This window comes from Dipteris shenzhenensis, chromosome 3, assembly GCF_047967505.1.
Source record: "Dipteris shenzhenensis isolate YYH24624 ecotype China chromosome 3, Dip_SZ_1.0, whole genome shotgun sequence".
Taxonomy (NCBI): domain Eukaryota; kingdom Viridiplantae; phylum Streptophyta; class Polypodiopsida; order Gleicheniales; family Dipteridaceae; genus Dipteris; species Dipteris shenzhenensis.
The window spans coordinates 2100529-2118190 of record NC_141598.1 but is presented as its reverse complement, the minus strand read 5'-3'; the positions used below and the strand labels follow the sequence as shown (position 1 = coordinate 2118190).

Sequence of the window (17662 nt, the reverse complement as noted above, 5' to 3'; positions counted from 1 at the left end):
TATTGTGTGTTTACCATTGTGTGTTTACCATATAGACTACAATATCTCTCTATACCAACTCAAAGAATATCAAGTCTATGCAGCTTAATTCGTAGAGAATGTTCAAAAGGTTGCTTACCATATATACACATCCTTCACACAAATCTCATGTCATCATTAGTGGGAGTCCATTGAAGGTTTTCTACTCTTCAAAGCAATTGCATGAAGGTTATACACATATAGGTGAAACCTTCCCATAGTTTATTTCAAAAAATGTCATTTTAGTTACCGAAAGAGGGTGTCTTGCGATAAACAAAAATGTAGGAGATAAATGTAAGTCTTGTCTCAAGTTTTAAGTTGACTTCATGCATAAGCTTTACGGATAATGCTATTAGTAACTTCTATTTGTCCATTCAATTCTATATGAAAAGCTAAAGAGAACTCCAACTTAGTACTAGAATCTCAAATTGAGATCTCCAAAGACACAATTAACTTTTGGTAAGCCATGATAAACAAACTATGTATATTCTTCTTTGATCCTTCTTGTTCACCTTCTCTTATGTCTATAACTATATTAATATTTGCCTAAAATATACAGTAAAAGCTAATAGAATTTGTTTCTCAAAGTACATAAAAGTGTCCCATTCTTAGCAAGTCTTAGCCTTATATTGTGATGGCACAGACTCCATGTTTATCAGTATTTGAACTGACTTCTAGACTTCTAGTTGTCTTTTACTCTTTTTGTATGCGTGCTATCTTAAAGTTTCTCTATCAACTAGATGATTAGTGGCACATTTGAAATTCTTCTTCTCAAGTAATTTCTCCCAAATAAACATTAATTTGGCTATTGTAAGATTTTTATTAATGAAGAAACTATCAAATTATCCCAACTTGCAAAATTATTACAAAGTGTTTACATACCAAATGCATGGAGATAAAATCCTAGAGCTAGATGACAAATATACTCACCAACATTAGTGATCACATGCATAACATTATTCATTGAGGACGTCCATAACATCCTTGATCAAAAATTCAAATGAAATACCACAAATCATTATTCTATCAAGTTTTTTAAATTCTTGGCTTTTAAATGAGCTTAAAGAAATTTGAGATGATGAAATACTAGAGCTAGATGAAAAAGATACTCACCAATATGAGTGATCACATGCATAGCATTATTCATTGATGACACCCATAACCTCCTTGATCATAAATTCAAATGAAATACCACAAATCATTATTCTATCGGGTTTTTAAATTTCTTGTCTTTTTAATGCACTTTATGAAATATGAGACCATGCACATTGAACCACTACGATAAATAAAAATCACAAGATGAGATTCACCTTAGGACAAGATATTCGCTTTAGGAATCGTAACGACACAAATGATATTGGCTATGATGACATTGTGTTATTGCCATGGTCTGTCCATTTAGTGTGGTTTGTCCTTGACGTAATCAGCACCATTTTCTTTCTTGGAGCTTATGAGAAAATGCTCAATAGTTTGAGGGATGGTAACATCGACCAAACTTATTGGGATGGCCTATTTTCAAATTGATCAACTATCAAAATTATATTAAAGTAGATATTTGGACAAGAGATTTAGAAAGAAAGGATGCAAGTATATATCCTTTTGAGAGAAACAAAATGAATTACAATAGATTTAAAATCATTAAAAAATGGGAGCAAGGTCGATCTCATTTTCCATTATTCTAGATGCTCCTAACTTTTTCACATTCCAATTTGTGATGAAGACAAGGTGGACCATGCATGGATGATGGACTATTGCATATTCATATGTATTTTATGGCTTGAAAGGTTCACATGAGAACTATAGTCATATACAAAAAGGAAACACGCTTATAAATACATAATGATTACTCCTAACAGTATTGATACATTTTCCCTATAGACCAAGCTAAGGAATGTGATTAAATTGTTACAATTGAGACCTTGCACATTCTTCCACCACGTGTCGTCTATTACGCTCTTTGTGGCTACTAGCTTTGCTTGCACATTTTCTTAATTGTATGTTTCATTATGGCCATTCTTTGACCTTTAACACCTTGACCTTCCCACTTCCAGAAGATTAATATAACTTTTTGTCAGGAAAACAAAAATTTTGAAATGTACCATCACAAGCTCCAAACAAATGAACTTTGCTAGATAGAATGTTTATTGGAGTAAGAATTGCATGTACCATTCAATAAGGACTTGGAGAAAGCAAGTTTTTTCAAGGTCTCAAACTTGTAATGATAGCAAAACCTTTCACTCCATGTCATGGTATTACATAGTCATTATCAATAACATGATCCAGCACCAATAGCTTTACATATACTACTAAACTTTCATAGACCTTACAATTACATGGTATTACATAGTCATTATAAATAACATGATCCAGCACCAATAGCTTTACATATATTGCTAAACTTCCATAGACCTTACAATTACATGATTGATCAGAAGAATATTGGCAATTAGACTTTGTCTTCCACTAAACAATAGCTTCCCATTCACAACTAATCACTATCATTGACTTCAAAAATGATCAAAGGAATTCTCAAAACAACAATGAAATTGGCTACCATTACATTAGAATTCAAGCTCATCTTAGTTATCATACTTCCTATGTGAATGCCATAGCTGTGTGATTATTATTACAAGGTTGTTGGTCACAAAAAATGATTCATATATCATGTTTAAGTTTTGCATGTATGCAATTTGGATAGTATCCAAGGTGCTAACTTGACACTTTCTTTTGGCACTATTGAATTTCATTTTCTTGGTCTTTTTATACTTTAGAATTCTTCTTTCTATTACATTTTCATGATTTACCATCATTGCATCTACATTTTTTTCTCTTTTATTATTTGTTGGAACAATCTCGAAGCATTTTCTTTTGTAGGGATCCCCTTAATCGATGAATATTTATTTTGATCACTATTCTCTAAAGTAGGCATTTGTATTTCAAAAGAGATCTTCCTTAAGATTTAATATGGTTGTTATCATAAACATTTACATCTTCCAAACAATTTATCACCATAACAGTCATTGCCATTAGAAATGTGCTACCAAAATTTCCTCATATCTCCTATTTGGTTCATGTAGAAAAAAGATGGCCTTCAAAAGAGAATACAAATGATATTAAGAGCTAGAATAAGATAGGACAATAAAATGGAAAAATCAGTGGAGCCAATATAACAAACATTTCCCACATATTTTGTTCATGCCTTATCCTTACTAGGTCAACTACAGCATTTGATGGTAGTTGCAGCATTTGATGTGGAAATCTAGGGTTTTCTCATGAAATATACCATTAAAATACTGAATTTGCTTCTATAATATTACTATTGAAATACCAGTAAGGTTTAGTGTGAAATCAGTGGTTGGTCAAAGCTTGATCATTTGTTTTCTTTATAAAGAATCTTTTGAAGCCAACGATGACCTAAGGGGTACCTCCAAATTTCTATTGTACCATTGTCCTATGATAATGTTAACCTTTTACCTTAGGGGTATCTCCAAATGTTTATAACGAATTGAGGCTAGATGGTTTTATAAGTGGATGTACCTCGTATACCTCAAAGATATTACCCCAGCTTCTTCACCATGAATTTGAAATAGGTAGAGCTATAATCAACCTAAATAGGCCACTACAAACCTAGGACATCAACAATGAGAAGGCCAACAATCATAGCATACCCTTTCTATACACATCTTGTATGTAGATTCCTTGCAAGCTAAGGGTCCATTGAAGGATTTTCAATGTTTTCAATTTTTTTATAATCTGCAATCAGTGCTAATGGATTATCCCATTGTGTGCTATTTGTCTTGGTATGGTAGCACCATGATTTATCTTGCCTACCTTATCCACTTTTACTTAGAAAAGGTTTGATTGAGCTAGGAGTTGACTTTGGAGCTATGAGGACACCACTTAAGCCTATTTTATTCAATTTCTATATTAGTTGTACTTCCCCATTTTGTCTTTTACATAGGTCTTAATCTTTATTCCCTAGAGAAAAAACACATTTTTAGCATTTGGAAGTTTAAGATTAAGGATCCTTTTAAATCTTGAAAATTATGTGGCATAGAGAAGATGAAAGAGAAGAGTCCAAATGAAATTGCGGGAGGAGTCAATACACTCACAACCTCAACATTAATATAATATCATCAATGTGATCAAAACTTTAGAAGCTTTAGCTGAATCCTAGAAAAAAATATGAAACACATATGAGTATGCATGCACACAAAAGTGTTTAGTTATTATCAACAAGTATCTTAGCATAATTAAAATGTGAAAATGTCAAAATGTAATTGACCCTCTCATTATGAGCAAAGACCTTCTAGACTAGCTAGTTGTGCATGATAAGAATAGTCGATCTATTGGTAGTCGATCTCATTCTCAATAATCATTGGAGTGACACGTTTCTCATTATGACTCTAATATAGAGAGAAAGCTTGTATACTCACTAAGATTCATGCTACCTCATCACTAAAGACACCAAAAGGTATACTTATAAGATTAATATTTGAGATGCTAAAATCTCATTGGGTAAAAGTAGAGAGCGATCGCAAAACGCAATGTAGTCCCAATACTAAACGTTTCAAAAAACCGTTCAAATTTTGCTCACATGTCTAAGAGCCTTGTTGAAAGAATACATCGTGCCAACATGTTGATTACAAGTCAATCATCAACACAAGGGAGACCAAGAATAAAGGCCCTTATTCTCATTATGGGAAGCTTGGACATTTTTCTCCCAAATGTCGGAATAAAAGTTTAGACATGGGGAATGGGACTCTAAATCAATTGGAAAATACTCTAAAAATATTGAAAACATACAAGACAAACACTAAAAATGCCTTAGTATTAGCAAATAAAGTTAAACAAGCATAGCAAAGAAAGTCAATTAAGCATAGGGACATATAAGACAAACACCAAAAAAGCCTTATTAGCAACAAAGAAATTCAAACAAGCATAGAGAATTCAAACAAGCATAGAGATGTTGATGAGTCATGTTTTGTTGACTTAAGAGCTTTTGACCATATTACTCCTCATTAAGAGTGGTTCCTCCCAATTGAAATGAGAACTTTGATGATCATGTTGAGTTGGGAAGCCCCTCACTTCATCAAAGGGTTGGTATAATACCAATATAGATTCATGTTCCACAACTCAAGAAAAACTAGAAAGGAAAATAAGAAATGAGTTACAAACCAAAATAATCTTTGAAGTCACATGCAAAGGTGATTAGGAAGGAGTCATATATACAATCCTATCTCAAATTGACTAGAAGAGAACTCTCAATTGACTAGCAGGGAGAAGTCACTTGCAAAGGTGATTAGGAAGGAGGATGATATACAATCCTACATATCTCAGTTGTTAGGAGATAAGTCTTATGGCTAAATGTTTGGACATTTAAATATGTTGAGCTCGGTCCTAATAAAGAAAAAACGTTTTATATGTGGAGTCCCTCATTTGTTACTAGATAAGATGAGAATATGCAAAGGATGCATTATGGAGAAATACAACAATTAAAATTTTCCAAAGAGAGACTCAAGGAAGAATAGCATCCTTGAGATGGTATAAATTTTACCTATGTGTTTCAATCAATGTCAAATCTATAGGTGGCACAATATATGTGGCATTCATCAATGTTAATCCACATGATGCCGGTGTACTTCCCAAAAGAAAACTTTGGAGGTAGAAAATATTTTCAATGAGTTGAAAGACAAGCTAGAAAATGCAAAAAGCCTATTTGAATAAGTAAGGGAGAGGGTATAATAAATTGAGCTCATAAAATTTGTAAATAAAAGGGAATCCATGGAGAGTATACCCTATCCCCTACTCTTAAAAAAATGATGTTTCTACTTGCATGAATGAAAAATTATGGAGAAAACCAAGAGGATGCTTAAATTAAGAATCTTATTGGTATTATTATGGACTGAAGTAGTGATTATAGTAGCATACCTGGGAGTGCAACTAAATACCTCCTAAACAAGACTCCTAAGAAATCTTTTATATTTCAAAGGCCTAGAATTGATTATTTAGGGATGTTTGGATCTACAAATGATGTATGCATCCCTCGTGCCAATATTGAAAAACATGATGATGAATCAATGAAAAGAATTGTTTATTTTAATTGATAAAGAAAAAATATCATCACAAGTAGGGATATTATGTTTGATGAATGCATGGCTTGTACAACGAAATGGATCCCTTTTTCCTCTCATTAAGCTAGTGGAGGGAATAAATACGTACCAAGTTCTTCATATGGTCATGGTGGAGTGAAGCCTAAATCATATGAAAGATGTTATGCTATTGATGAAGCCCTCACTTGGACTATAATTTTTAAGAAAAAAGATCATTACAATTAGGGCTGTTATGTTTGATGAAGGATAGCTAATTACGCTTCAAGATGAAATGAATCGTTTCTTTCCCATCATTGATTTAGTGAGAGAACAAGATTTTCTTTTGGTCATCTGAGAGAAAATTCTAGGTATCTAGATGACATTATGAAATAATTAAAGAAATTAAGCTATGGATGGACAATGAATGATTTAGTAGGTTTAGTATGGTATTAAATCTTCTTGATAGGATCAATTAAGTTGTGCTTTGATGTAACATTAGAAATGCATTTGAGCATGATACATATGAAAAGGCCAAAGGTAACACCAAGTGGCGAATTGCTAGCATTGATTTATCAAAAATTAGGATGCAATATATCTACTACCAAATAAAATTTCCATTAGTAGTAGAGGAGTGAGGAAAAAGTTAAGAAATACAAAGCTAGATTGGTTGTAAACATGTTATGCCTAGAAAGAAGCCGGACTATGATGAAACATTTGCATATCTTGCTAATAATTACATTGATTGTAACCCCGTTGTGGAAGACCTTTTTATTATATGTATGTCAAACCACTTCTTAAAATAATATATCTATAAGATGAAGTATATAATAAAATCATCAACTTTTAATGTTGAAGGCAACAAGGGTAAGGATTGTAAATTCAAGAATGCTTTGCATAGATTAAAGAATGCCATGCTTGGTATCAAGATATAGATGAGCATTCCCAAAGAATTTTGAAAGGTTGAACTTGATCATAATATGTACATTAAAAAGGTAGTTTGGTTTTTAATTATAGAGGCATCACAATAAACTTAATGAATCATAACAAATGCTTTGATGTGAAAGATCATGGATCCATCCATTGTTTGGATATCATTAGGTTTTCAAAATTTAGAGAGACAATGATAAAATCAACAAAAAAAGAAGAGAGTGAAGAAACCCTAAAGAAATTTATAATTAAGGATTTGAACCCATGAGTACATCAATGATTTATAATTAAGGATGGAACCATTAAGTACATCAATGAATCCATGTGATAAATAAGCTAAAAGTGATTATAGTTTTGGATTACATAGAGGGAAACATGCTATATTTGACCATTATACTAGACACAACCTAATTGGTGCAAGGTCCCAATATATGGAAATCCATGAAGTGTTTCATTGGAGACAAATTCAAAGGATTATTAGGCATATGAAGGGTACATTGGGAACATGGAATTGAATATAACAAAAGCACTCAACTAAAGTACTCAAGGTATACTGATAATAATAGGATGGTTGTCCACATGGCAGAAGATCTACGTTTGCATATTGCTTAAACATAAGATCTTGTTGTTGAATAACATGGAGCATCCTACTCTATCATCTATGGAAGTCTAATATAGAGCAACCACAAATGCAATTCGTGAGGCTAACTGTTCAAAGAGAATCGATAAATATATTTGGCTTTAGCAAAGAAGAACCTCCTTTATTTATACATGTGTTTACCAAGGTAGCTAAAGATCCAATTTTATATTCTTGTACTAAAGACATAGAAGGATAATGATGCTTAATATGTGAGAAGCTTCTAGGGAACGAAACATAATAAGTTTGTTGTCTAATAGAGCATCATCCTACCTAAAAACCCCTCGAAAAAATTAGGCGAAAGAAGTTTAATCATCAAAGCCAACATTCATCAAATGGAGTGTTTGAAGAAAGAGTGATGATTTATTATGGGTTCGGCTCATTGATTTACTCTAGGTGCAGTTTAGTGGCTAGTTTTATTGAAAGGTTCCAAGAATGGTAGGTTAGACCTTCATACCTAGGGAGGTACATTCCATGACATTATGCCATGGGAATGATTGCCTATTTTAAATGGGTCGTTATGATGTAGTATGTTCCCTTATACATCCCTCATTGGTACTTTTTATCTCCTATTCATCCTCCCTCTTTTAACTGTGTTAGGCATCCTAGACTACCCTTATTTCAACCTTCATAAATTCTGTCATTGTCAAAAACTACCCAATGCCTTGTAGTGAATCATAAAATCATTTCGACCAATCTATTTCTAAGATCATGACAATATTTCTCATTGACTCAGTGCTAAACTTTGAACCTATCACTTAGTCTGTAACATTGTTATGTATTAAGAGAGAACTATCGTGTGACATGATCTCAAATATTTGAAAAAATCATTTGACTATGTAACTTGTAGGCCAAAGTCCTTGCAATTTCTTTTCAGAAAACATAACATTTTCTTGCAAAGAGAGATATGATTGGGAGGGGAGAGGCAAATAAGAAGACTATGTAACTAGTTGGTTTCGCTTCTTACTCCTCCCTACCTCACTTGTCATGGCTATTAAGTCATATTTTAGTACTACGTCTTTTTTCATAAGCTAAGTATAGATTACACATATATACATATCCATTTATTATATACAATGGTTGCCACTGTTAGTAGATCAAATGTTGCAACATTCAAGTCAAAGCATCCAAATGCTTTGAGTACATTAAGAGATGTAGTGGCCTTTTTCCCATTCATTTCAAAGATATGAATGTCTTAAGTTAACTAGAAGAGCTCGTGAAGGCAAGTTAGTAATTGATTTTGAGACGAGTTATAGCTCTACAACAAATATGAAGATCTGAAAATACTTAGGGATATTATGCCATTACTCTATATAAAACATAACTTTTATTATGTGCAAAAGACATAAAACTTATCCAATGGGTCTACGAACTTGTACATGCAATGTATATATACATCATCTGTACTTATAGTAATCAACTTGGGATTCCATGAAAATACGCCTTTACTGAGTTAAGGAAACCCTTGTAGATTTATATACATACATTGTCGATTTCTGTTGCAACCTCTCTGTCTAATTCTCTTTCATATTTTTCCTTCGCCAAGCTAGTGAATAGTTCTAACATTTGGACCATTTGGCTAGCTTGATGTTGAAGAATGACAAACGGTAATGAGGACTGACAATACTACTGATACAAGTAGTGCCCATGTAACCATCTTAATGATTTTGTAGTACTTGTAAAAGGTTGTTCCAATGGTATTTCAATCACTTGTGTACAATAGTCATATTGTTGATCTAACACTAGCTCCCCTTGTGACCCATCGACTGACATGACGTCGATGGACAATTCTAGTGCTGATGCATACATACATACATGTATATCATATCACACTCTTCAAGTCCCTAAGAATTCAATGTAGTGCTACAATATCCCTTGTAAAATTGCTTTGAATAAGTGAAGGTGATAAATGTTTTTTATTTTCTGGATGAAAAAAGACATTCCTGATAAAGAAAAAAATCTAAAATCAGAGTATGAGCATGAGTGTAGTGAATTTTGCACCGCATATCTATAGATAAAGTAATCGACACTTCCTCCTTTTCAGTTATAGTTGACCACACTTATCAAGGAATAGTGGCTTTATAAAGATATCTTCTTGGTTCTTGTGTTGTTAGATAATAAGCATGGAATATTGCTTCAGTGAGAACTTCTCTCATGAAATGATAATGCATATCAATATGCTTTGTTCGGATATGAAAGATTGGATTCTTTGCTAGTTGAATGCTACAAATAAACCAAACTGCTTAAAATAAAGCATTGATTGAAGCGTCTCTTGATGATAAGGCTACTATTTGTTGATCATAGTGCACTTAATCTTGCAAAGATAGATTTTCCTTTCGCGTACGTTAGACCACGATTCTCAAAAGACTTTGAGGTCTTAAGGAATCCAAAGAAATTTAGGACACTTTAGGACCATGGGTAAGACCAAAACTATAAAAAAGAGTCATCCTAAACTAGACAAAATAGAACCCTTTAAGACACTTAAGAGCTTGGTGGAAAACTGCATTAAGACCTCAAACTCTTTCCATGAGACAATGCTCCTTAGTCACTAACTAGAGGAATGCAATGAGGTCACAAAATGATGCTGTGGGAACCTAACATAACTATATATATACCTTTGTAAGATTAGAATAAGTCCAATCATACAATTTTAGAATTTTTAATGTTCTAAATATCAAACATCTACAAAGAAAATAAAAGAGAAAATGAAAGAGAAGAAAAAAGAGGTAAACAAAAACTTTTATGAAAAACAAAAGGAAGACATACTTAGCAAGCAAAGCAACACTTATGTCGTCATCAGTGCCCAAACATAACTGACTACAAAGCCTTCATTGCTACATTGCACACAGCTACCAATATAGGACTACCCCAAAATGGTCATACACGTATACGCTATGGATCCCCTCTCCGAATATCAGCTTATTTCTTAGGAATCAAGAATTTCATCGAGCCAATTCTGAAATGGCCAACTTTGGTAGAAGCTTTTGCTGAATTCAACTCCACTAAAAATCACGAGCACGAAAAATTTAGGAGGGACCTTAATAACACCAACTTGCTCCGTGTAAATCTGTATACTCTTAGAAACAAATGAATCCACCCAATTTTCCACAGGAAAAAGCACGTGTTTAAATTAGCTTCCACTTAAAAAATCTCACTCCAAAATGAAAATCACATTCCAGTTCCATGATACAATTAACCAATAGAACAATAAATAACTTTCTTGCTTGATTACAATATTTCATGGAGAGAAGGATCTCCTATTTCGATTTTTCTTAACCACGTTCTCTGCCAATTCTGCATGCTTCATTGCGACGCCCACAATATGAGGATCTTGATATTCAAAAATTACTTCGTAATCAAGCTTCTCCACTCCTCCAGCTTCCTTGAGGTCATATCCAGCACACGTTACACGTTGTCAGAATTCACAATGTAGTTCTTCACGAGCACACGAGTATAGGCAGCTCTTATTATCGCGCATATTAGAAGCACCTCCATTCCTCTAGTCAGCTGGACTGCATGGGAGAAAGCATACCTCTAACAATTTTAATGTGTCTTTTGAAGGACTGCTCTGAATGCCAACCAATTTCAGTGAATTCTGAAGGAACTCTTGCAATACGCTGACTACCTGCCACCGTGAGACAACGTTCTCCACAAAAACGAAAGGCTGAAAGACAAAGAAGTGGCTGATCGGATTTATTTAAATTGATAAAAAATTGCAGCACCCCAAACTAGAGAAACAACGTAAGAGAAATATGAGACATACCTTGCCTGGTTTTAGCACCCTTAAAGCCTCGCGGACGACCGATTTCGCTTCTTCCTCTTTCAAACCACCTAAAGAGTAGACACTCACCTACACTCACATGAGTAAAATTTTTCATACAGATGGGAAATTTTCAATAAAGTAAGAACTGCAGAATACAGAATGGCACAGATAACTATGGCTACAGAATCAAAACAAGAAGCGCAGCCCAATGAAACAGGATAACTTTCCTTTCAGGATCATTCACCCTCCACTCAAAGTGTTCAACACAGCACACAGGTGAAACTGGTCGGGTTAATCAATTATGAAGTGCCATGTTTAGATTAATTGTATGACTCCAAAGGGAGCAAGGGAAAGAGTAGGTTAAGCTATAACGAACTGCTCATCAAGAAAGTTTTCTAAATGTATGTTGCAAATTCCCTAAAAAATTTCCAATAAATCTGCAAATATGTATCCGATGTTCTTCAATAATCAAGAACTACATCAAACAACTGCATTGCCTTAACATTACACATTACAATGCTGCACAGGATGCCACAAGCATATTATAGACATAGGAGGTAAAATGCATTTGTACCTGTATGTGTCTGTATTTGCAGCCACAAATGCATATACCTATGTAGAAGTGCATGTATATGTACATATACATGTGTTATGATGCATATGTATATGTATATGTATATGTACATGTACATGTAAGTAGTGTGGGTGCATATGCATCCTATATGCGTATGCGTTCTTGTACATCCATAGCTGTGTACATGCATATGCACCAACTATACATGTATACTTGTAGGGCATGTAGATCAGTGTGATCATGAATGTGAAAGTTTACCTTTATGTATACACAAGCGTGCGCATCTGTGTGTGTGTGCTTGTCCATCTCTCTCTCTCTCTCTCTCTCTCTCTCTCTCTCTCTCTCCACAAACACACACACACACACACACAAAAACACACATTACAGGAGTTGTGTATCTGAAGGGAAGGGTGGGGTTTGTATCAGATTAGAATGATCGTATCATTCACAAAGAGACCAAACACAGCCTATGGGACCACTACACATACAAACACATCTGGACCACATCTTTTGCCCTTTTACAAGAAAGCCAAGTCCGCCTTCTGCAATGGGCAATTTAGGAAATATAGTAGAGTCGTAGCATACTATGATGTCCCAAACTAGTCCACCTCGTGCAATGGGCAATTTAGGAACTATAGTAGAGTCGTAGCATACTATGATATCCCAAACTAGTCCCATATTGTTGCTCTCCTTGTTGGCATTTGCTTAAACCCTTGGACCTTCCAAAAGGTAGGGGCACTTTATTTTGTTGAGACAAGGAGTGCAAGAAGTTCCATGAGGAGGCACTAAAGCTCCCGCCCCAAATTTCATTTTATGATATGAGACTAGAGGGCATTACTAAACAGTACGCTACTATCGTCTGATACTCATTGGCTGCATGCTAGCCATAGCCTCTCCTCCATGGAATTGATTTTGTAAAGTTGCGTTCTTATTTGTATGACAATTTTGTGGTGGCTCTTTGGCAAATGCATCTAAAGAAGTGTTTCTTTGTTCAGGTACTTGGCCAACCGTAATGGTCATAGAATTTCATTCAAATCACAAATGAAAGGGATGAGGCAAGAGCTGTCTCCTTTCCCCTTCGGAAGTAGTGAAATGTGTCTTTTGAATAGCTTACAAGCTTGTTCAAACTTCAAATATTAAATTACTACACATCAGTTCTTTGTAGAAAGAAAGAAAGAAAGAAAGAAAGAAAGTTTATTAATGTCCACTGGAGACCTAAAAAGGTCTATGGGACAAAAGAGACTTGCTTATACATCAGTACAGAGAGGGCCATAGGCAACCTCCCTAGGAGTATCATCTGATTCCTCCAAAAAACAAAACACATAGAACATAAAACATAAAAGGAACTAAGTACTAGGCTATGGAGTGGCCATTACATCAGTTTAAGATTGAGGGTCTTTAGATTTTGTCTTAAATTCTCTAATCACTGCAAGACCATCACGATATACTGCCCATTTTCTTGCTTCCCTAGCTGCCCGAACCTTAGCAAGCTCGGTAGCTTTGTTCTTCAGTTGGGTTCTTGTAAGCTCCTCAGCAATCCATATCTTTGTCCCCTTCAGCTTATAGGATTGTTGTAGAATCCTCTTCCTGAGTGTCTTCGAGTTAAAGGTGATGACAACGTGTCATTCCTAGGCGATAAATAAACTGGGGAAGACTGCTCTTCATCATCATTCGGGCTTGCTGACCAATCAATGGCCGGGACTGCTGCCTTGATTCTGTCGATTGCCTCCTCGAAAGTGTCATCCTCGTGCTGCCAATCGGGTATTCCCCCTATCCGAATCTTCATAGCATTCTCTTTCCGAAGGTGATTTTCTTGGATCTCTGTTTGGATGTCAACCTTGGGTTCAGCTGTCACTTTCACCTGGATAAGCTCTCTAACCGTGGAAATCAGATGTGATGTTGGGGGCTCGGCTTTACATGTTTGTACGGCTGCTGCAATAATCTCCTGCTTCCCTGGGCCTTCCAAAGCTGCAATACGAGCTAGGGCTTGGGTGAGCTGGGACCTCAGGTCTCGCACTTCTTGCTGGAGATGGTAAATCTGCTCTTGCGGCTTGGTCGGCGTCGGGGGAGGTTGAATCTTATACCTAGAGTACGTCATGTCGAAGGGAGCAGGGGTTGTGGCTACCATGGCGGAGTAAAGCTTGGGGGGATGAGGGGAGGATGGGCTGGCCATATCTACTATCCCCCTTTTGGCTGGACTAACCCCTTGGCTGGGCCTGGGGTACAGCCCAGCCAAGAGTGGGGAGAGGAAGTGGAGAAGGGCTGAGCGACGGACGAGGGGAGGGGGCTGAGCAACGGACGAGGGGAGGGGGCTGAGGGACGGGGAGGGGGGCGGGGCGGGGGGGGCTGAGCGAGGGGGGGGGGGGGGGGGGGGCTGAGCGACGGACGAGGGGAGGGGGCTGAGCGACGGGGAGGGGGGGGCTGAGCGACGGATGAGAGGACCGCAAAGTATTCCACCTCTATCCCCCATCCATGGACTTAAGTAGAGGGTATTGTATCCTTTGCTTGAACTTGGTGCAGTCAAGCATCCTGCCAACTTGTATAGTGCAGTGCCCGTCTGCACAAAGGTGTTATCTACCACCTGCGTGACCATACACATCGATTTGGTTTGGCTCAAGCAAAATGGTCTACAAAGTGCATCTCATCTACCCCTCCAGAATTTCTCAAGGCAATCCAAAACATCAATGGTCATGCATAGAGGGTATGTGGCTAATGTTTCCGTTCAGAAAGGGGGTAAGATCAACATCTTCCTCCTCAAGATCACTCTTCACTATGTGACAATGCATCAAAGAGGTGACGGAAAGACGTGTCTTCCATTTGGAGTCAAGCCACGGGAGACAAAAACAGATAGACACTCCTGCACATCTAGCTAGGCACTACCTTCAAAGATAGAACTATGCTGCATTGTGGGGATGCTGTCAAGTCTGTTTGTTCCCATTTTGTACTTTATTGGAATCTCAAGGACTTGTGCTTTGTAGACAAGAATCTTCACCTGTCTTTGCTTTTGAAAGACCTGGTGAAGACTGCAGTGACCTTGACAAAACCCACATGAGGACTCTAATGCCCCTGATAAAGGAGGGCTTGGTGATGACTCCAGTGCCCTTGGTAAAGGCCCATGTGATGACTCTAGAACCTGTTCGAGACCAAACAGGCACCCCAAATAATGTTTCAGATGCTGATGGTGAATTGTCTTCAGATCTGGTTGTAGTTAAGTAACCATTACGTATAATCATAGAAGCGGGCTAAGATAAAGAGTGTGTTTATAGGATTGAGACAATGGGTAAGGCGGAAGAAAGAGATGAAGTGGCATCACTTGAAAGAAGAGATAACGTGGGATAAAGTGAAAAGAAAGAAAAGTGTGAGCTCAAGTGGAGTAGAAAGGGGAAGAAGAAGGGGGGGTGAAGTCACCAAGATATGGTTGAGATGGTGAGATGACACTAGTGAAGATAGAGACACATGCACAAGTGGGGACAAAGTGAGGTGTGGATGAGGACAGGGGCAGAGAGTAAGGCTCAGTTGGAAGTGGGAAAGACAATAGCAGGGCTGGTGCACGGGACACAAAGGGACCTTGACCAAAAATCAACATAGGAGGAGCACCTCGCCACCTATGGAGAAGACAAGCAAGTTGAGGCTCACAAAAGCAATGGATTTTGACACAGTGCTTTTCAAACTCTATTTCCAGAAGCTGTCGCAGAGAAATGGGAGAATTGCAAGGATGGTGAAAGAAAAAAGCATCAAGAGCAGGTTTATACTCTGTGTTGAGGAAGTAATGACCGAGGCAGACTAAACGTGCCAAAAAACGAGAGTGGGTCAAGAACTCCTCCTTGGTGCCCATGATGATAATCTTGAAGTCATGGTCTAGCCTCTGTTTGTTACAACTATTCAAGAAATCAGTGAGTTGGGGGGATGGTTTTACCTGGACTGACAGGTAAAAGACACAAGTATGAGAAGACCATCTGACGGGTGCACGTTTCTGCCTTGATTTGAGAAATAAATGGTATGTATCCCAACCATATGACTAACTGGTTAAAGCACGGAGGTCCACATCGATGTGAGGAAAGTTGATGCCATCATAAAGCAGAAATAAACTCTTTGGACTGTGTCGGAAAGTGCTTGAGGTTAGGATCAAGAATGAGAAACTCTTACTGCTGACGTGCAAGGCAAGGCAGCCACGGGTCACCAAAATTGAAACAGTGCCACTGTCAGACTGTGTATCCTGGTCGCACGTGCAATTGGAGTTTCTTTAAAGGGGCACAATTAGAGTTACAATGGATTATAATTAGAGTTACCATGGTCTGATCTGAATTGAGGGGATTAACATCAAGCATCTGTTCTTCCTCCTGGAGTTAGGTGGCGGTATCTGGATTAAGGACTACAAAATTGGTAGTCCCGGCTCCTTTGCCACCTGGATCCAAGTATAGCCTATTCGAACATTGCACGGTAGCTTGATTCAGACCTCCTTTGCAACCATGGCATTGGTCCTTCTCTAGTGCTTCTGGCACTTGAACATGAAGAAGGCATGGCAGAAGTAGAGAAGAGTAATGCCCAACGAGAGTATTTTTGACAGTCTTGGGCTGATACCGTACAAGATTCATCCATTGAAGCCCTCATTGAGGCACACAGGAGCATCAGTCTGCCCTTCTATTATCAGAGCCATCCTTGGGTGTGTTTTGCACAGCATCAGCTGGAGATCTTGCACTCACCTTGAGCTTCTTTTGCCCATATTTGTGGATGAAGTGAAGATCGAAGAGAGTTCGTTGCTCCTTTCTGTTGCATGCAGGTGCTATAGCAAGGCCCCACCACAGTCCATGTGGGACAAGTGTTGGCCTTTAGGGCTGAGTAAAAGAGCCCTCATGGGACAGGTTTGGAGCAAGTAAGCCTGGCTGAAGACAGGCTTTATAGGCAGCCAATGGACTGCTCAAGGAATAGGCAGACCTGGGTTTGGCAGTTAAAGCAAGGCTTGGTCCTGATCTGGTCAGCCCATGTGACTGCCAGGCGGTCTATTTATCTAGCTGATCGGCCAATTCATGAAGGCAGGCAGAAAGCCCTCCCCTAAACGGACAGCCTTTTGCTTCTCCCTCCTTACTTCCCACGGAAAACCTCCAACAGGCATGCAGGAAGAGAGAAGTACCAGCATTGTTCTAGGCACCTAGGCCCTTGCAGCCTCTTGGCTGTAGATAGTACCAGTGGCTTTGTACCTACAGCCTATACAATATGATCTTTTGGCTGTTCTATTTTGCATGTATAGTTCTATGCTTTGTGCAGTTGTGAGTTGCAACTGCAAGTGGCTGCCCAATCAACTGACTAGGTTACAGACAGATTGCCCGACTACCATACCCTCATGCCACTAGGGTAAAGGGGCTAGTAAAGAGGCGAGTGCCTTGAAAATGTCAGCATCTGCCCCTTTTTCTCCATGGAAAGGCCCAATAAAGAGGCATGAAAACCAGAAAATCTGCTTATGTGTCTACGTGTGGCAGAGTATTGGCCCACCAATGCCTTGAGTATTTGATATTTAGGTTTTCCACACAGTTTAAAAACATCTCTCTTTTTTGGGGAAAAATTATATACTCTCTCTATGGTCATTCATGTGATGCCCTTACATTCTGAAAAATATAAAAAAATCCATAGGCGCAACCCCTTACACTATGAAA

General features: G+C 37.5%; 1 protein-coding gene across 1 annotated transcript in view; it reads right to left on the bottom strand.

Moving 5' to 3' along the window:
• Positions 1-10759: 10759 nt before the first annotated feature.
• The window catches only part of LOC147903220 (uncharacterized), a 32321-nt gene continuing 25418 nt past the window's right edge, over positions 10760-17662 (bottom strand). Inside the window, exons 5-7 of the mRNA XM_087372906.1 lie at positions 11438-11524; positions 11207-11338; positions 10760-11056 (exon numbers count right to left, since the gene is read on the bottom strand). Coding sequence (XP_087229032.1) covers positions 10913-11056; positions 11207-11338; positions 11438-11524 — 363 coding nt within the window. The 3' untranslated portion in view covers positions 10760-10912. The remainder of the gene's footprint in view (positions 11057-11206; positions 11339-11437; positions 11525-17662) is intronic.